General features: G+C 52.7%; 1 protein-coding gene across 7 annotated transcripts in view; it reads left to right on the top strand.

The window, feature by feature from the left end:
- Positions 1–17,296, top strand: part of FLNB (filamin B) — a 78,501-nt gene continuing 61,205 nt past the window's right edge. For 2 of the 7 annotated variants that reach the window (XM_085235880.1, XM_085235882.1), the window contains exons 1-3: positions 30–109; positions 9,712–9,791; positions 11,056–11,475. In XM_085235880.1, the coding sequence (XP_085092006.1) occupies positions 11,127–11,475 (349 nt within the window). In that variant the 5' untranslated portion in view covers positions 30–109; positions 9,712–9,791; positions 11,056–11,126. Of the gene's footprint in view, positions 110–9,711; positions 9,792–10,897; positions 11,476–17,296 lie in introns of those variants that run through there. The other 5 variants (XM_085235885.1, XM_085235884.1, XM_085235879.1 and 2 more) reach the window with 5 other exon arrangements.

Here is a 17,296-nt window from a genome sequence, read left to right on the forward strand (position 1 = left end):
CCCCGACGGGCGCCCCGGGAGGGGCTGAGCCCGCCCCACTGCCGGCGAGCGGATCGGCTGCGCTGGGCGGCGGCGGGAGCGAGAGGAGCGGCGGAACCGGAGCTGCTCGGTAGGTGCGGGCAGCGGGGCTCCCACGGGACGGTACCGCGCCTGGGGCTCGGGGGTCGCGTTGCGGTTCGGTGGGAGAATCCGTCGGAGACTGCGAGGGGGTGGGGCGGGGTTACGTGGTGCTTTGGAGGAAGGGGAGCTGATGGGGACTTGAATCTTTTCCTCGTGTGACGAGCGGCGGTGCACCGGGGAACGGGAAAGGCGCGGGCCGTTTGGGCGCGGTTTCTAAACAATGGAAGAGCTCCTTAAGAATGGAAGGTGAATTTGGGGCTGAAATCGCACCGTCGGGCTGCGCTGTGCGGGGCTGTGCCGTGGCCGTTGGTTCATTGAATGGAGGCAGCGCTGCTGGCTCGGAGACACGGGGCTGTGGGTTGGACCCCATCTGTTCTGCAGTACTAAAGCAGTGATGTCTTGCCAAAGGTTTTTGCTTAAACATTCATCGTATCATTTGCACTGTAAAATGCAACAACTGTGTAGAATCAGAGAATCGTTTGAGTTGGAAGGGACCCTTACAGGCCATCTGGTCCAGCTGCCCTGTGATGAGCAGGGACACCTACAGCTCTGTCAGGTGCTCAGAGCCCGTCCCAGTAGCAGTCGCTCAGAACTCAGGGCTGAATCAGGATGGTTATTTCTGCTGAAGAAACAAGCACTGCCATCAGCCCAAGGAATGCAAGTAGCTCTGCATCCCAGTGGAATTAAACCAGCATATTGTTCCCCCCCACCCTAAAGAGTGCCCTCCAGCCTCTCACCACTGCGTGTTTTTCCTTAGAAAGAAACCAGAAAAATATTTCCCTAAAGTCTGAGCCTCATGGTTTTCATTTTCACAGTGACAGCACTGATGCTTTGGTGCCTGAAGCCATGCAGAGGGCTGCTCAGCAGTGGGTTCTGTGCAGGGTGCATGGGATTGCAGTCACCACAGTTTGGTCAGAAGAGCTCTGGCTGCCCTTGGCTGGCCCACAGCTGCCAGACCCCAAAGCCCACGGTGTGTTCCTGGCCAGAAGTGAGGCTCTGGGTTATGGCAGTGCAGATCCCTGCTCCCCACATTTGATTTATTCTGCTGCATCACAGGGAACGAGTCAGCATTGCTCCAGGAATGATGAGCTCCTCCAAAAGCCAACATGTTGGGAGAAAGAGAACAGTGATTTTTATTATCTTCCTGCTCACAGCTGCAGGAATGCTCCCGCAGCGGAGGCACCGCATCCTCCTGCCTGAAGGCAAAGACCCCAAAACCCAGTATGCGATGCGGGGTCAGGATGGGGAGGGGAGAGGATGCTGGCTGAGCTGGGAGAAACCATTGCAGCTTGACATAGTGACACAGGGACCTGAGGGCACCCCATGGCATGGGGCTGAGGGAGCATCTGGTCTGGGTGGCATTACGTGATCCTAGAGTTCAGTCCCTTGGGGCAGCCGAGCAGGGATGCGAGCGGGAGTGCTGGGTACTGGGAGTGCTGGGTGGTGGGTGCAGGATGGGATCACTGGGTGCACAGGCTTTGCCATGCAGCCACTGGGCTCGAGGCCATCCCACAGCAGTGGGATTCACCCTGCAGACATCCCCATCTGCCCCCCGTTGTCTTTAAGCCAGGAGAAAGTTCTGCTGTGTGTTTGTAGGCACTTTGTCCAAGGAGAGCGGAGCCTGCCCAGGGTTTGCTCATCAGGGACTTCACATTGCTCCCATTCAGGAGGATAATAAAACTCCCCCTGATGGTTTCCATTTCCCTATGGCTTTCTATAGCCTCTCAATGAGCCCTGGAATGTGCCCTGAGTGCAGGGGGCTGCGGGGCAGAGGGCTCTCCTGCATCCTGTTTTTGCAAAGGGCTTTTCCTCTTAGCACTTGTAGTGAAAACAAACACGTGGGAGAACAATGGGATTTTTTTTCTCTTTTCCTCTACATTTTAAACACAACAGAAAGGCCTATTAATATTAAATAAAGCGTTTTAACAAGAACAAAAAAGGGGATACCTGCGGCCTGTGAGAGCTCCACGTACTGGGATCTGGCTCTGGTTCATAGCAACGCTAAATTTGAAGACTCTTCTAAACTGGACCCAACCTTTTTGCTGTTCTGATCGTGAAAAGCTGGAGGCTGAAGTGATTATGCTCAGAAAGAGCACTTATCATAAACGTTGAGCGTGTGCTAAATAAACCATGCTTGGCCATCCCACTGCGTTGCTGGTGACAGCTCACGTGGCTGTGCCCTGCCCCGTAACACAGCACACATCCCATGGACGGGCTGGGAAAAGCACCGCTGTCACCGAGCCCAGCTGCTGTCAGCAACACGTGGTGGGAATATGGATCTGGAAACAAACAGATCATTAGAGGGTGAGTTAAGGTTTTCTGATTTAATTCTAAACATGCTGAGTGAGGGACCCAGAGATGTGTACTTCCAGGAAATTGGCACCACGAGGCCTTTCTCCTCCAAGGAACACTGGAATTTATACCGAACACAAAGTGCTTGGGGTGACAAAGACAGTTCATGTGGAAAACATGAAGTCCCATTTCTTCTGGAAGGTTGGGAAGACCGTTTGATGGGAAGTAACACTGCATTGATGCAAGTTGTACATTATTTCCTTTTGGGAATCACCCAACAATTAACAACTTCATTAAAAAGTACAACCATGTTCCAATGGGGAAATGGCATGGGGAGCTGAGATGGGACTGAGTTCTGCCTGCGTTTAGCCCCTTCCTGGTAGCAGGGCTGGAACAGAATGCACTGCCTGCAGGGCTGGCAATGGGGCCGGGGCTTGGGAGTAGGGCTGGGGTTTGAGAGGAGGACTGCGTGTGAAACGCTGCAGCCACGTGCTGAAGTGAGGCTCCTGCGGCCAAGCCTGTACCTCTGCAGGGTTTTTGATGACCTTCTCCCCCTACATCTGTGGACATGGATGCAGGAAGGATGCCCTGTGCTGCCCCGGCTCTGCAGGAACAGCTGTGAGGCAGTGTGTCCCTGTGTATTTTGGCTGGCGAAGCTTCGTGCTCCCAGCAAAATGCTCTTTTGGTCTCTCTCCCCTTCCCAGCTACTGTCCCGGCCCCGTGGCTGTGGGATGGTGGTCTGGCCTGCTCAGCTGTGCTGAAGGGGAGTGAGGCAGGGTCTGATGGCAGCAGGTCATCGCCCATGGGGACATGGAGGCCTTCAAGAGCTGCTCCAGGAAAGCTGGAAGCCCCAGGGGAGAAGCAGGAGGAGACCAAAGCTGGGCAGCTCTATCACCCCACCAGGTCTGGATGCTCACCCTTCCCTGCGCATCACGGCCCCGCTGGGCTGTGGCCCCATGTTCAGCCTCCAGAGCAGACAGCGATGGTATCGCATTCACTTCTCATTTCAGCATGGGCACGGTGCCCATGCAGTTACAGCACAGCTGACTCTGATTTTCGTATAGTTCATTGTTTACTTATGACTTACTATAAAGTTGAGCTCGTCTTATTTATGAGCAGCCATGAAGAGATGGGATTTCATCCACTGGGTGATGACTCATTCATTGGGTTGGACTCTAGCTCCTAATACGTGACATATTTTGGACTATTGGATGAACAGGATTTCTCTGTGAGCCCAAATTAAATGAGGTGAATGGAAATAATTAGTTATTTGTTTTTAAGGCCGTGTTGTCTTGGGGTCTGTGCTGGGTCAGCTCCCTGCTTGTCCCCCCATAAATGTGTTTGGGGTCAGTTTAGGGCCTCATGGCCCCATTTCTGCTGCACAGGGGAGGCCTGAGCAGCACAGCAGCATTCGGTACTTTCTATGAACTTTAATGACTGCAGCATTACTTGTGCTGCTGCAAACAATTTGAGAAGCTAATTTGTAAAATTGCTCATAAAAATCTCATGTTCTTTCTGTAATCATAAAGCTCCTCTGCTAGAAAAAGAGCTACAAATCTCCTGAAACAGCCGCTCCGTGGGAGAGCTGCTCTGCCCTGGCTGTGCTTTGCCTCCCGTGGACATATTGCTGCCAGGGAACATAGCGGGCAGGGCTCACACGAACACAGGTATCACTCCTAGCCATGGCCCTATGGCATGCGGTGGCCGTTCGTTGGGATTTACACCCCGAGCCCCGCCATCAGGATGCTCCCCAGCCCCGGCGCGCTGGCGGATTGCCGCGAGGCAGTGGCAGGGCGTGTGGGGGACTCGCCATGACATAACCGCATTCCTGCGGCATTAGGAGATATTCCCAGGCGCAGCAGGGGCAGCACATCCCCTTCCCTGCCTCCCGCCGAGCCGCTGCCTTTCTCAAGGCATGGGGAGAGCAGCCCAGCTCCCCTCCTGCCTTGGGCTGAGAGCGTTCCCGCTGCGGTGCGCGGGATTTCCACCGAGCCGAGCTGTGTGCAAGTTCCGCCGGGGTTTGCTTGTCCCATGCTGCAAGGAGCAGCCATAGGGAGCTTTGGTGTGAGCCCTGCGGTGGCCCGGCGGTGCCCGCAGGTGTCCCCGGCCCCGGGCACAGTGGCAGTAGATGGCAGCATTGCAGAATATTTCACTGGGGGTTTGCGACTGGTGGGGCACCGGGCAGGGCGCTCGCCCCTTCCTTCCCACCCGCAGCTCCGCTGCCGCGCTGGGCCGTGGGGCCACATCCCTTCGTTCTCCTAGGCTGCAGCTGAGTGTGCTTTGTGCTGCTTTGTGCTCCTGGAATTGTCAGAGGGGCTGGCACTCACCCAGAAGGCAAGCATGGGAGGCACTTGGTGCCCACACAGTGCCCGTGTGCCGTTTGGTGCCTCAGAGAGGGCAGTGGTGGGGCCCTGGGGCTCTGCTACTCGTAGGCTCACTTGGAGGCACGGCTGGGCCACCGCCGTGCTGCTGCAAGCAGTGTGAGACTGAAAGTCACTCACCCAGAGCTGCCTGCTCTGCCTTTCCCTTTTCTCTCTCCATTGCAGCAATGGGGCATCCAGGACGAGGCTATGGGGACCGCTCTCCAAAAAGGGCCTCGAGCCATGCCCGGACCCCTTTGCACTTTGTTCTTGCTACCTCCAGGTTAGCAGGACCACAAGGATGATTTCCTTTCCACCAGCTGCTCTGCTGGGGTTTTAGCCAGCAGGGAGCAAGAGAACACACGGTTTATTAAGCAAACATTCCTTGCTGTGAGCACTGTGCCAGATGTCTGCCGAGCAGGGCTGTGCCCATTACCCCAGTAAGGCTGAATTGCCCATTGAGATGCACAGGAGTTTGATTGAAAGGGATCTATTTTTATATTTTGGTCCCTTTCAATCCAGCAGCATGTGATCGGGCTCGTTGTTGCCATCATCTCCCCTTTCAGCTCTGCAGGCACATGGAGCAGGAGGCACAGCTGCTGCCTCCACCAGCAGCACCGCCCTGATGCCGCCGTCCCCCAGGAGCTTGCATTGTTCTAAGCTGGTGCCCTTGGAGTTGCTTTGCAAAAGCCAGGCAGTGTCATTATCCCAGTTTTACAGCAGGGACATGAAAGTCATGGGCTTTGCCCTGCAACTGTCCTCCTATCGCGGGTGCTGCGGGGCAGAACTGAGCCACAGGACATTGCTGTGATACTGACATTAACATTAACATGGATGGATTACATGATCTTAGCAGTCTCTTCCAACTTTAATGATTCAATGATTAATATTGGCAGTCACATGGAGGGGGTGCTGGCTTGAGGCTGGCCACTGCACAATCGTGTTTTAAAGGTTTGTTCCCATTTGAACCGAGCAATGCCCCCAGATACATGGCCTCCCATACATAGAGCCATTTGTGCAGGAAGTCAAACACGCTAATTGCTGGGCTGGATGGAGCCCAGGTGCCAGCACCTCATGGCTGAGCAGCAGAACAATGTGCTGCCATTGTGTCCCTGCACTCCAGCAGAGCCTTATCGGCCCTCTGAGGGGCTCATAAAGCAGCTTATACAGCAGCCAGTGGCCTTCAGGCTTGTTTCTGTCTCAGGATATGTTTTGTGAGAAATATTAAAAAAAAAAAAAAAGAGTGACATCAGCCTTTTGCAGAAAGCAAAACCATTTAAAGTATTCTTTGGGTTGATTATTCATCGTCAGGAGAGCAGCACAGGGATCACTGAATGACCCCCTGCTTTCAGCTGCCTATAGCTTAACAGTATTACACAGGAGGGCTCTGGATTGCTTAGAAATATGTTCCTCTGGAAAGCATTCCTCCCTATGCTTCACCTGATTGAGAATGGCCGAAGGCAGTGTTCATCATGGTCTAGAGCAGTCACAGGCATGGGTCAAAGGTTGGAATAGATGATCTTAGTGGTCTTTCCAGCCTTAATGATTCCATGATTCATCTCTATCCGGGTTAAGACAACCTGTGGGCCTGGCAGGGGTGAGATGTATTCTGATTTCACACCGTCCTTCTTAGGGACTCCGATTCATGGAGTAAAAGCACAAGGAGAGCTCAAACTCCAAAAAACATGCATGCCATCTTAGCAAGAGAGCTGTGGTTAATCTGAATGCAAATAGGAGTAGTAGGTAAAGCTGGAGGTAACCACAGCGCCTGCAGCAATCTGATACAGGCAGGAAGCCACGATTAGATGCACACTGGGGCATTGTGCTTCTTGTATCAGCTCTGGCTTCGCAGCTCGTGAAATCAGACCCTGAGCTATTTTAAAAACGAGTTACTATTTGAAATCGTTTGTCGACTTGTTGAGGGCTGCTGAGCTGAGAGGGCTGTGCTGTGCTCCAAGTCCTGGAGGGGTCTGGGTGGCTGAAGTGGGCACCGCAGAGGTTCTGCAAAGAGAGGGATGCCCACCCATGGGTCAGGGAGCACATTTCTCAATTAAAACCACATTCACAGAATAGAAGTAAATGAAACACTCTTCCTCAGAAGTTAGTTCCCCCTCTGCTCCTTATGCACCCAGAAGAAGGGATGGGCTTGGCAGCACTGCCATAGGAACCAGCAGGTTTGGGGTAAGAGATGAGGTGAACTCCCAAATGAGACACGCTTCCCGGGAATGCCCATCCCTCCTCCTCCAGCACATGCCAGACGGGTCCCAGTGTGGCTGCCTCCCTGATCTCAGCTGCCACAGGACAGGAAAAAGCAGGAGCAGACTTGCTTTAGGGCCACTTCTAGCCCATGTCAGAAGCAGTCTTAAATCCCAGCTGTGAGGTTCCCTGGGATGCAGCGCTGTGAGTTCTGGCACAGCCCCGTGTTTGCCAGATGGATGGCTGCTCCTGGCACCATTTCCAGCTTCTGGATACATACATAATGCAGCGAGACCTCTACATACAGAAGAAAAATCATGTTCTTCCAGGCACAGGGAGATGAAAAAGTGCCCCCCACACAACTGCTGCTGCAAGCAACCATTGCCTAAGTAGGCAAATGATGGATTTCCAGGGCAAAGTCTTGTACTTCCCAGCATATTTCTAGAGATTTCTCTCTAATAGACATCCCTCTGCCCCATTTGGATTGAACCGTCGCTGCGTGCTCCCACATTGCTGTCTTCACAATCCTGGATAACAAAGGGAGGAGGAAAAAAAAAAAAAGCTGGAAAACCTCAGAACAAGTCGTATCAGATGTCCTACCAATATTTGTATAACGCAGAACTTTGCTGCTAAACAAGGAAATGCAGCCCATGACGCAACCCACTGAATTCATGCTTTGACTTGAACGACGTGCCTCGGCTTCGCTCTGCTTATTAGAGCTCGTGGTAACGAAAGGAGAGGCCTAATGACTGCTTCATCAATAGAGAAGTAACAATTCTATTGTCTTCTGAAACTCAGCAAATAGTGCATGGGGAGAAGGAAAGGTACAGTGTGCTTGGGAAGGTTGGGACGGGAGGCCAAAGCCCCTGTGGCAGCGAGGTGATGCCATGCGCAGTGCTGTGGCCACACTGGGGCTCTGGGGTTGTACAGCCTCAGAAGGGGTTAATTCTGACCCTTGTCCTCTTACCACCAAAGTAAGCTGTTGCTGAGTAAGGCGTAGAGCAGGAGACACGTCCAGTGCCCCAGATGGAGGATATCTCATGGGGAGTCCCAGCTGAGAGGAGGCAGCAGCACATTGTCACAAGGCCAGGACGTGCTCGGTTGCTGGGGAGCAGACCCCGTTAGTCACCATCATGCTCTGTGTCAGCACAGCCATGCCACAGCTCCCACACCCTTCTGCTTTTGCAAGGGAGGTGCAGAAAGTCCCGTCTCGCATGCACAGCCAGCAGTCAGAGCTGCTGCACCCACTGCCAGCGTGCTCCAGCAGCACAGCGGTGGGTCCCACTGCACACCTGCAGGGCACTGAAACCGGGGATCAGTAATGAGTGCTGAGGTTTGACGTCCATGAAGGGCTATCATTGATTCTCCAAGAGCAGCAGCAGCCCTGTGAAGGCTGGCCAGATTTTGTGCACCTCTCAAGCTTTACTGATGTTCCTGTGAATTCACACTGCCTGCTACCATGCTCTCTTTTGAGACAGTCTGCAGTGTCTTTTTACAAAAAGTGAAGACACAAGAAGTGCCATTGCAACTCCTTCTGTTTGTCAGTGCTGCCTTTGCAGAATATTCTGAGCAGCCCTCTGGCAGGACAGTAGATACAGGGCAGTGGAGGACCTCTATTGTTGAAAAAATAGGGTCTTTTAAAGCCTATTCTTGCAGTAAATTATCTTAAAGAGGGAGGAAAATATTTTTAAAGCACTGCTGCTTTCCTGAAACCGCTGACGGAGAGCTGAACAAGCCATGACAGTGTTCTTCCTTCCTTATATCTGCATCTAATGAGCAAAGGAATAGCCGGGATGGAAAGTTCCTTGCCAGACAGGGCAAGAAAAAAGCACTCATTGCATTGTGTGGTGTTGAAATCACCTCCCCTCTCTCTGCACATTTGTGCCATCACCCAAACATTTATCTGTACAAATACACATTCTGCAGGGCATATATTAGTTCATTTGTAATAATACACAGTGCTGGGATGGTATTCCAGCAAAGACGGATCCATAGGGTAGCTTGTTTTCACTTCTCTGGCTCCTGATAAAACTCAAAACATGTGTTCACTTACATTAAAATGTTTAATTTCAAACTAAAGCTGGTTTCCAGGCCAGATGTGACCCCAGAACAGCCTGACCTGGCCTCTCCTATGGGCTGCAGAGGACTCAGCTTGCAGCGAGGCCTGGGCACAGTGTTATTAGAGTGCATTGCTGGGTGCTGGAGGGGAAAGGAGCTAAAATTAAAGTGCTACAAGCAATCTGCTAGTCCGGATGTGGGATGGTTGCTAATAGTCCCAGCCCAGGCCAAAGTCAATATGCAATTAGCATCTATCAAGAGACGAAGTGGAGAACAGCCCTTGCAGGAGGCTCACCCACTGCTCCCAGCCTGCACCAGCTAGGTTGGACCAGCACTGTGCTGCCATGAGATGTGCCTCGGTGCACTACATCTGATCTCTGGTTCTGAGATGTTCCTAGAGCAGGAGGTGGTGCAGCCCGTTGGCTGGGAGCTACAGGAGTTCAGGTGTGCCTCCCACTTCACCCAGCCTTCATCTTCACTTCCCTACGTGTCATGAATAGATCTATCGAATAGAGCTTAGAGCCTGCACAGCGAAACCACAGTGCTACAGGGTAACAAAGACATTAGAACAGAACTCTCGGGTAGAATCACTGGAAATGTGTCTTCTAATTTTAGTGTAGGGTGGCTACGGTCATTTAACTTAATTAGATTTATTGATTGCATGTTAATGGGTTTGCTCCTCCAGCAGGCTCCCATCCCTCGGTGTGTGAGCAGGGACACGCAGACACCGCGCTCGGAGCCGGCGGAGCTGAGCCAGGAGCAGCCGTAAGTGTGAGGGGTGGGCACGGGGCCGTGGGACACGCGGGGACATCTCCCTGATGGCAGCACCGAGCGGCTCGGGGTCAGAGACGTCTCGGCAGCTCCTGCAGACTCAGCGCGAAGCACGCAGATGGGATAGTTCTGTTGACTTTTTGCTGTCATCAATGAGTCAGCGGCAAGTCCCAGTCTGTATGTCGGCAGGGAGGGGCAAGCCAGGAAATCAGTCACAAAAATGGGAAAGAAAGGAAAAAAAAAGGAGAAACCCCCGAGAATTCGAGCCTTACTTGGTTGCTTTTTGAAGTTTACATTTTGTTTGAGCGGTTGATAAGAGCGCGTTAGTCAGCGCGGGACGTGCTGCTCCTCGGCGTGCCCGCCCTGTGCCAGCACGGCTCCGCACCGCTGCGACGGGCCCCCGAAACCCCGCAGCACTGAGCGCTGCTCCCCGCCGGCACCCGCACGAAGGGTCCGCCGTGTGAGGGGCACCGCGCTGCGGGACAGCGCCTGGACACCGCGGGGCACCGGTGGCCGTGCTGCGGGGTGCCGTGTGCGTGCCCCGAGCCGAAGGGGCTGCACCCCCAGGCGTGTGGCGGTGCCATGGGGCCGCGCCCCGGCCATCCCTTAGTACCGTGGGGCCGTACCCAGGCCATCCCTTAGTACCGTGGGGCCGTACCCCGGCTCTGCATCACCGCCACGGGGGTTGCGCACATAGCCATGCGTTACCGCTATGGGGACTGCGCCCCTGGCTGCCGTTAGCGCCGTAGGGACCGCAGTCCCGGACCCCTATTAGCGCCACAGGGGCTGCGCCTCCGGCCATCCGTTCGGTAACACGGAGCCGCACCCCTGGCTCTGCCTTACTATCGTGGGGGCCGCACCGCCCGGCCACGCAGCAGTGCCTCGGGGGCCGCACCCCGGCCCCGCGTTACCGCCCCGGGCTTATTCCCGGACTCCCCGCGCACACCAGGTACGGCCCCGCCGAAGACCCGCCACGCCGCAGCCCGGCCCGGCCCATCCCGGCCGCGGGCAGCCCCTCCGCCCGGCCCGGCGGGGCGCGGGGGGTGATGCAGCCGAGGGCGTGCCGCTCCCGCTAGATAAAGGCCGGGCGGCGGCACGGGGCCCGCGCAGTGCCGGGCGGGCGGCGGCAGAGAGCGGAGCAGCGTAGCGCAGCGCGGCACACTTGGGGCAGGGCCGAGCAGCGGGGCGGCGGCATCGACAGGCGCGGGGCGGCCGCTGAGCGCCGCGCTCTCCCCGCTCTCCTCCTCTCTGCCCGCAGGCGGCGGGCGGCGCGCAGCCGGGCGGGACCGGGGCGGAGCGGCGGCGGCGGGGGCGGAGCGGGACAGCGCCATGAGCACGCAGGCGCGGGGCCAGGGCGGGCGCAGAGCGGCCGATCCCGACGGCGAGATGCCGGCCACCGAGAAGGACCTGGCGGAGGACGCGCCCTGGAAGCGGATCCAGCAGAACACCTTCACCCGCTGGTGCAACGAGCACCTGCGCTGCGTCAACAAGCGCATCGGCAACCTGCAGCACGACCTGAGCGACGGGCTGCGGCTGATCGCGCTGCTCGAGGTGCTCAGCCAGAAGCGCATGTACCGCAAGTACCACCAGCGGCCCACCTTCCGCCAGATGCAGCTGGAGAACGTCTCCGTCGCCCTCGAGTTCCTGGAGCGTGAGAGCATCAAGCTGGTCTCCATCGGTGAGTGCCTCCCCGCTCGCTCCGCTCGTTGCTTTTCTTTTAATTGTTCTCCCTGCGCCGGACCTTTGCCCCCCGGGCCGTGCACGCGGGCGCTGTGCGGGGCTGCTGCAGCCGCGAGAAGCGCAGAGCCGTGCGGTGCTGTCCCTCTGCCAGGGCCGCAGCATCGCCCTCCGGCTGTATTCCAAACTGTACTGTTACTTATGAGACGAGTCCGTGCTTTCTGTAGCTTGCCCTCCCGAGGAGCCGCAGCGTGTTCTTTTTGTGCGGCTTTCTCTAATGACCCCCAGGTGCCTCAAAGGGACACCGCTCCCCCCAGCCCATCTCCAGTCAGGTTCCAGCGCAACCCTGTGCTGCTGTAGAAGGTGGAGCAACGGAGTGGCTTCTGTTGCTCGCTGGAACCCAGTATATGATGCCAGTGCTCAGGCTGGTGCAGATTGTCCATGTGCTGCTTTCAGGCAGGGCTGTGCTTAATCCCACTGCTACGTAAGTTCTGGGTAACAGACATTCCCGGAGCTCTACTGGCTCCTGGGGTGGGTGGTTGGTGCTTGTGGCACTGGGTCCCTCTGTCTGTGCCGTGCCAAAGCATGAACCCCTGAGGAACTGCAGTCCCTGCTGGGGGCATGGGGGCTGCCTGAAATGCAGTGTCCCTCAGGAATGTGCAGTGGCCGATCCGGAGTGGCTCAGGTGTGGCCACAGCATGCTCTGTACAGCCGTAATCTGAATGCCTGAGCGGGATGTGGGAAGGAATGTGAGTGCCTTGTAGTTCTCTCTGCCAAATAATTCTAATTGCTGGCTGCTGATGAGTCTGTCCTCAATGAGTTACACAGCTGAGTCTGGGAGAGTTCAGCTCTACTCGTGTCCCTGAAACTCTTGTCCAAGGTGAAAGCTGTTTCAGTTCAGAGGCATTAGCAACATTGGTAAGAAAACATGAACTTGTCTGGGATGGGAACCCTTCTGGAAGCCCGTGCCTGGTGCAGGAGGTGGATGCTTGGCAGCTCTTCACACTGGAGCTTGTTGGGTGCTCTGCAGCAGCCCTCAGAGGAACAGCAGCTGGTGCACTGGGATCAGGGCTGGTGCTAGTGACTTGCGTATATGTGTGCCCTTGACCTGCAGCTGCCCAGCTCCTTGGCTGAGCTCTTCCCTCCTGCTGCATTGTTTGCCCTAGGAAAGGGTAGCTGCTCCAGCTGCCTTCCTATTCCTCTGCAAGGCTTCCTGACAGGCTCCGGAGATCAAGGTTGCTCCATCGGATCTGGCTCTGCATGGCTTCCTTCCTCAAGGCACTGCTGTAGCAGTACTGCATTGCCACAAGATAAGATTTAGCTGTGAGGTGTCTGTAACCACTGAAGGCATTTAGTTGTTCTGTAGATTATTTATGCTGTATTGCTTCTTAAAAAACAGCTCGTAGCTGGAGCTTTGGAGAATGAGGTGACTGTGGCTCTGCTTGAAGGGGTTTGCAGCCCATCTGTGCTGTGTGGGTGGAGCAGGAGCCAGGTGGTAGGACAGGCTCTGACTGTACGTATGGCCCTGGATAAACTGTGCTGCTCCTGAAGAAACATCCTGACCTGGCTTTCCAGAAATGACATTCCAAACAAACCTCGTGGCATTCTTCTCGATGGGCTGAAGCCCACGCTGCCTCTTCTGCAAGCTGCAAAGTGCTGTTTGCCTGTAGTGCTCTTCTCCCAATGGCTGTGCATTCTACAGAACTTGGGACTTCATCTTTGGTTTTCAGTCTCTTTTGTGCTGCTGAGCAAACATGAGGTCATGCCAGGGTCTGGAGCTATGTACAAATAAGGGCTTTTAGGTGGAGAACTTTTATGACCAGGTTGGCCTTTGGGGCCTGGGGTGTTGGGGCCAGCTCTGAGCCAAATCAGCTGGGGAATCCAGACGGCTGCAGCTGCTGGATTTCTAGCATTAATAATGCCATCAGACCTCTGCTAAATGGATGCAGTGCATGTTCCAGTTATTATTTAACTTCCAGGAATGCTTTGGAAGCCATGCAGTATGACTTAGCTACTGCTGCCATACTACAACCCACACCTCTATAACCTTGCTACTGAAGAAGTTTGGTATTCCAGCTTTGTCTTATTGATCTGATTATATTCGAAGGAATCAATCAAACTTATGTTTGACCACAGCAGTTTGGAGCAGGAGTTAGGTTCAGCCTCTCCTGCTCCTTGTTTAGCCAAGTCCACGGGCAGTTCCAAGATGCTTCTCCTTAAGGCACAAGGTGCCCTTGCTACAGTGCAGATTTGTGACTTGTCTGTGTGATCTGCAGTTTAAAAAAAAAAAAAAAAAAAAAAAAAAAAAAAAAAGCTGTAAAGCACCGCTGTGTGTTGTGCCATCCAGTGAAGATGGGATGGAAAGCCTTAAACTTGTTAGGGCAGGTGATCTGAACATGAGGAGTCTTCAGCTTGGTGCAGGGTAGCACTGAAGTGTTAACAAGCGCTAAGTCTGGCTTTTTTTCTCTGCCAGACTGAGGATAATTGCAGATTCCTGGGTGCTGAGTGGTGTGCAGGCGCATTGCGGAGTAGGACGCCAGGAATGCAGAGCACAAGGGCTTTGCTCTTGGCCTAAGGAGCTGATCGGCTCTGGAGATTACTTTGTATGGGAACCACATTGTGCCTTGGTAGAAGCCACACACAGAAAATTCCTGGGAGGAGGTTAAGGTTTAATTTGGCCCCGAGCTTGCTCCAAGAAACCCTGTTATCAGGTGGTAGGAGTCAATTGATTTTAGCTTAGCAACAGAGGTTTTCAAGGTCTGGAGCCTGGCAGGCAGTTTCTGTCACCTGCCCTGCTCACGCCCAGTGCTTGCCTGCAGCCCGGTGTCTCCTGCAGCAGCAGGGTGGGTGCTGAGCAGCTGGTTGTTTCTGGTACAACGTAGAGGTGGTAATCCTAGACTGCAGCACTCTGATTGATCAAACCGAAAAACATGTGGTTTCTCTTCGCTGGGTTGCGCTTTCATCAGATAAGCGAGCTGATCTGACTTGCCTTCCAACTGCAGGATGTTGGACAGTAATAGGAGAAAATAGGTGGGGAGAAGTTGCAGGGGTGACAGTGCTGCTGCCTGCTCCTGTGTCACTGGGATCTAGTGTTGGCTGCAATTTAGCATTTGGCTTTAATGTTTGCCTTTGGTTGTTGGTGAACTATAGGATGACAAAAACAGTTGTGAATTCCTAGATTTCTTTTAAAACTTGTTGAATGTATTATCCTGTAATACTTAGAGCAAGGTGCTTCACATCTGAAAAAAAGGAAAATGTATTTTCAGCCTGTATACACTTTGGGTCTCTCTCTGGTTGCTATTAACACATCATAAGAAGGTAGTCAAAACACACTTGCATTTTGTCTGCCACTTACCTGTGACTTCCCTGGAGGCTGTTTTCTGGAAAACATCCAATGTTTCTTGGAAGCAGTTTCTGCTTCTTGGAAATGTGACACTTAATCCTTCCACTCTAAAATTATTTTTGATAGACTGACAGTGGACCTTGCTGCTGGAAAGGCCCTGCTTTCTAATAGCCACCTGGTTGGGCTCCTCAGGACTCTGTGTTCCAACAATTTGACTGTTGGTCTAAAGTGTATAAAATTGTAGTACGTCCTCAGTTGGAAGGGTCCCATAAGGGTCATTGAGTCCAGCGCCTGGCCCCATGCAGGAGTAAGTGGCTTTACATGAATTGTTTACTTGAAGTTAGTGTAAGGTAGCTTAGGTGGACTGTTCTAGCATTCTTCTACATCTGAAAGTAAGCTTACAAAGTGATCAGATTCTTCTGTAAAGTAATTTGGGACCGGTTAGACTAACGTGCTAAACATCTTTTTTGTTTAAGGCACTGGAAAACTATACTCTCCACTCAAGAAGGACTGAAGTCTTGACTGTTCCGTATTCTAATGCTATGCTCTGTATTGGCTTACATGGGGATGTTTAAATCTAAGTGGGGCAGGATAACTATTTTCCTAGCCTACAGTGTAATCTAAGAATGTGGTTAACCTTGTGTGTGGCCATGCTTCTGAATTCCCAGTATTGTTCTGCCTGCTCCTTATAGTGCAGAGTAAAACAATGAATCCCTCAAGCTTTGGCGGAATTCTGTTTTCTCTTTGCCCTTTGGAAATAGGTTCTGTGGGACCTGAACAAGAGCCTGTATGGTTTAGGTCAGAAACAGATGCTGACAAGGGCATCAGAGAGAAATGGTATGTTGCAGGTGATGTTGATGTGAATGGATCTCTACTTCACTATAATATTCTCCCAAGTCTCTGCCACCAGCATCAGGTGTACCTGTGTGTGGACTTGTTATCCTTCACTGCCTGACGTGCTACACAGCTCACAAGCATGGTATCTGGCCTGTAACTCCTTGCAGTAATGAAGGGAGAATGCACAGCTCGGAGACATGGGTTTGGCTCTGTTTGGGCTTGGTACCAGTGTGTGTGAAAAGTGTGGCCCACCAGTTATTGCTTGCAAAGCATCAAACCTGTCTTTGGCTCTTAAAGAGGCAGCCAGGCTTTCTGTAGAGAAACTTTTAGGCTCCTGAGAAATTTTCTTGCATGTATGTGTGCCTGCAATAGTGCTGTGGCTCTGTTCCGGGGCAATTGCCTGTGGGATGGGCTGTCCTCTCACCAACGCAGTGATGGAGGCACATGGCAGGTAGAGGTAGGTGAGGATTTGTTGCTGCTGTCTGCTTGGACTTGGCAAGAAAAAGCATAGTAAGACTTTCCAAAAGCACTTGTGCTAGAGGAAGGAAACATTGTGTAGCTGAGCCTTAACTGCCGGGGGAAAGAATCCCAAACAATCTGTTTTAAAAAAAAAAAAAAAAAAAAAAAAAAAAAAAGCTAAGGGAAGGCACTGCCCATCCCTGTAAGGAGATCTATGTAGTCCTTGTTGCAGGCTTCACAGTATTGTACTATTCGTGTGGCTCAGTTCATTTGCATGCTGAATTCATGCTAACAGTAGAGAGGAATGAATACATGTCCTCTCTTATGGTGTTTTGGGAAATGAGTAGCAGTTTTCATGAGAAAAGTAGATGTGAAGCCTGCAGTAGATGCTATTTTTTTTTTTTTTTTTTTTCTTGCCTGCTGCAGTTGTGGTAGCAGTGGTAAGGACCCAACCCTGTAACGGTTGCCTGGGTGGGGTGTGTTGGGGTGAGCTGCCCTTGCTCCTCCCAGGATGTTGATGGTGGGTTCAGAGTTGAGTCAACTGAGGTCTGAGATTATAGCTTCAGTGGGCTGAGCAAGCTCTGCCTGTTCATGGGGATTAATGCAATGAAACTCCAGAGGAATTTCTTCCCCACATCTTGCTTTTGCTTCATACAGATTTTATTATTCTCTACCCACAAGGCAAAAAAAAAAAAAAAAAAAAAAAAAAAAAAGCCTGTAGTTCACACTCCTGCCTGTTCACATTCCTCCTGAGTATCCTGTAATTTAATAGGGAAGACACTTTCTTCTGCATTGTTAGGAGCTAAATCCAAGATCCTGTAGTTGAAGGCCTTACAGTGAGTTTGTTTTATCATAACCAGATGGTTCTCTGGACTATAACACTGTCTCTGAGCTTTCTTCAGCTTTGTCACTCTCTACAACTAACCTTGAGTGTCCACATAACATCTGGTACATCATAGTAAGGAATGAATTTGCTGTAGTGGGCTTAATGGCTTACAATTCCTAATGCAAAACACTGTTGTGCTGTAAGTTGGAAGTTTAACATCTGTAGTATGATGCTAGCAAAGTAGAAGCAAGACATAGCATATGCGTTTCAGTGGTAGTGCTCATGACCCTTGCAATAATAGAAATGGCTATTTTTTTGTTAGGAAAAAACAAATGAGGCGACTTCAAACAGCAGCCA

The sequence above is a fragment of the Meleagris gallopavo genome, chromosome 14 (genome assembly GCF_905368555.1).
Source record: "Meleagris gallopavo chromosome 14, MGAL_WU_HG_1.1, whole genome shotgun sequence".
NCBI lineage: Eukaryota > Metazoa > Chordata > Aves > Galliformes > Phasianidae > Meleagris > Meleagris gallopavo.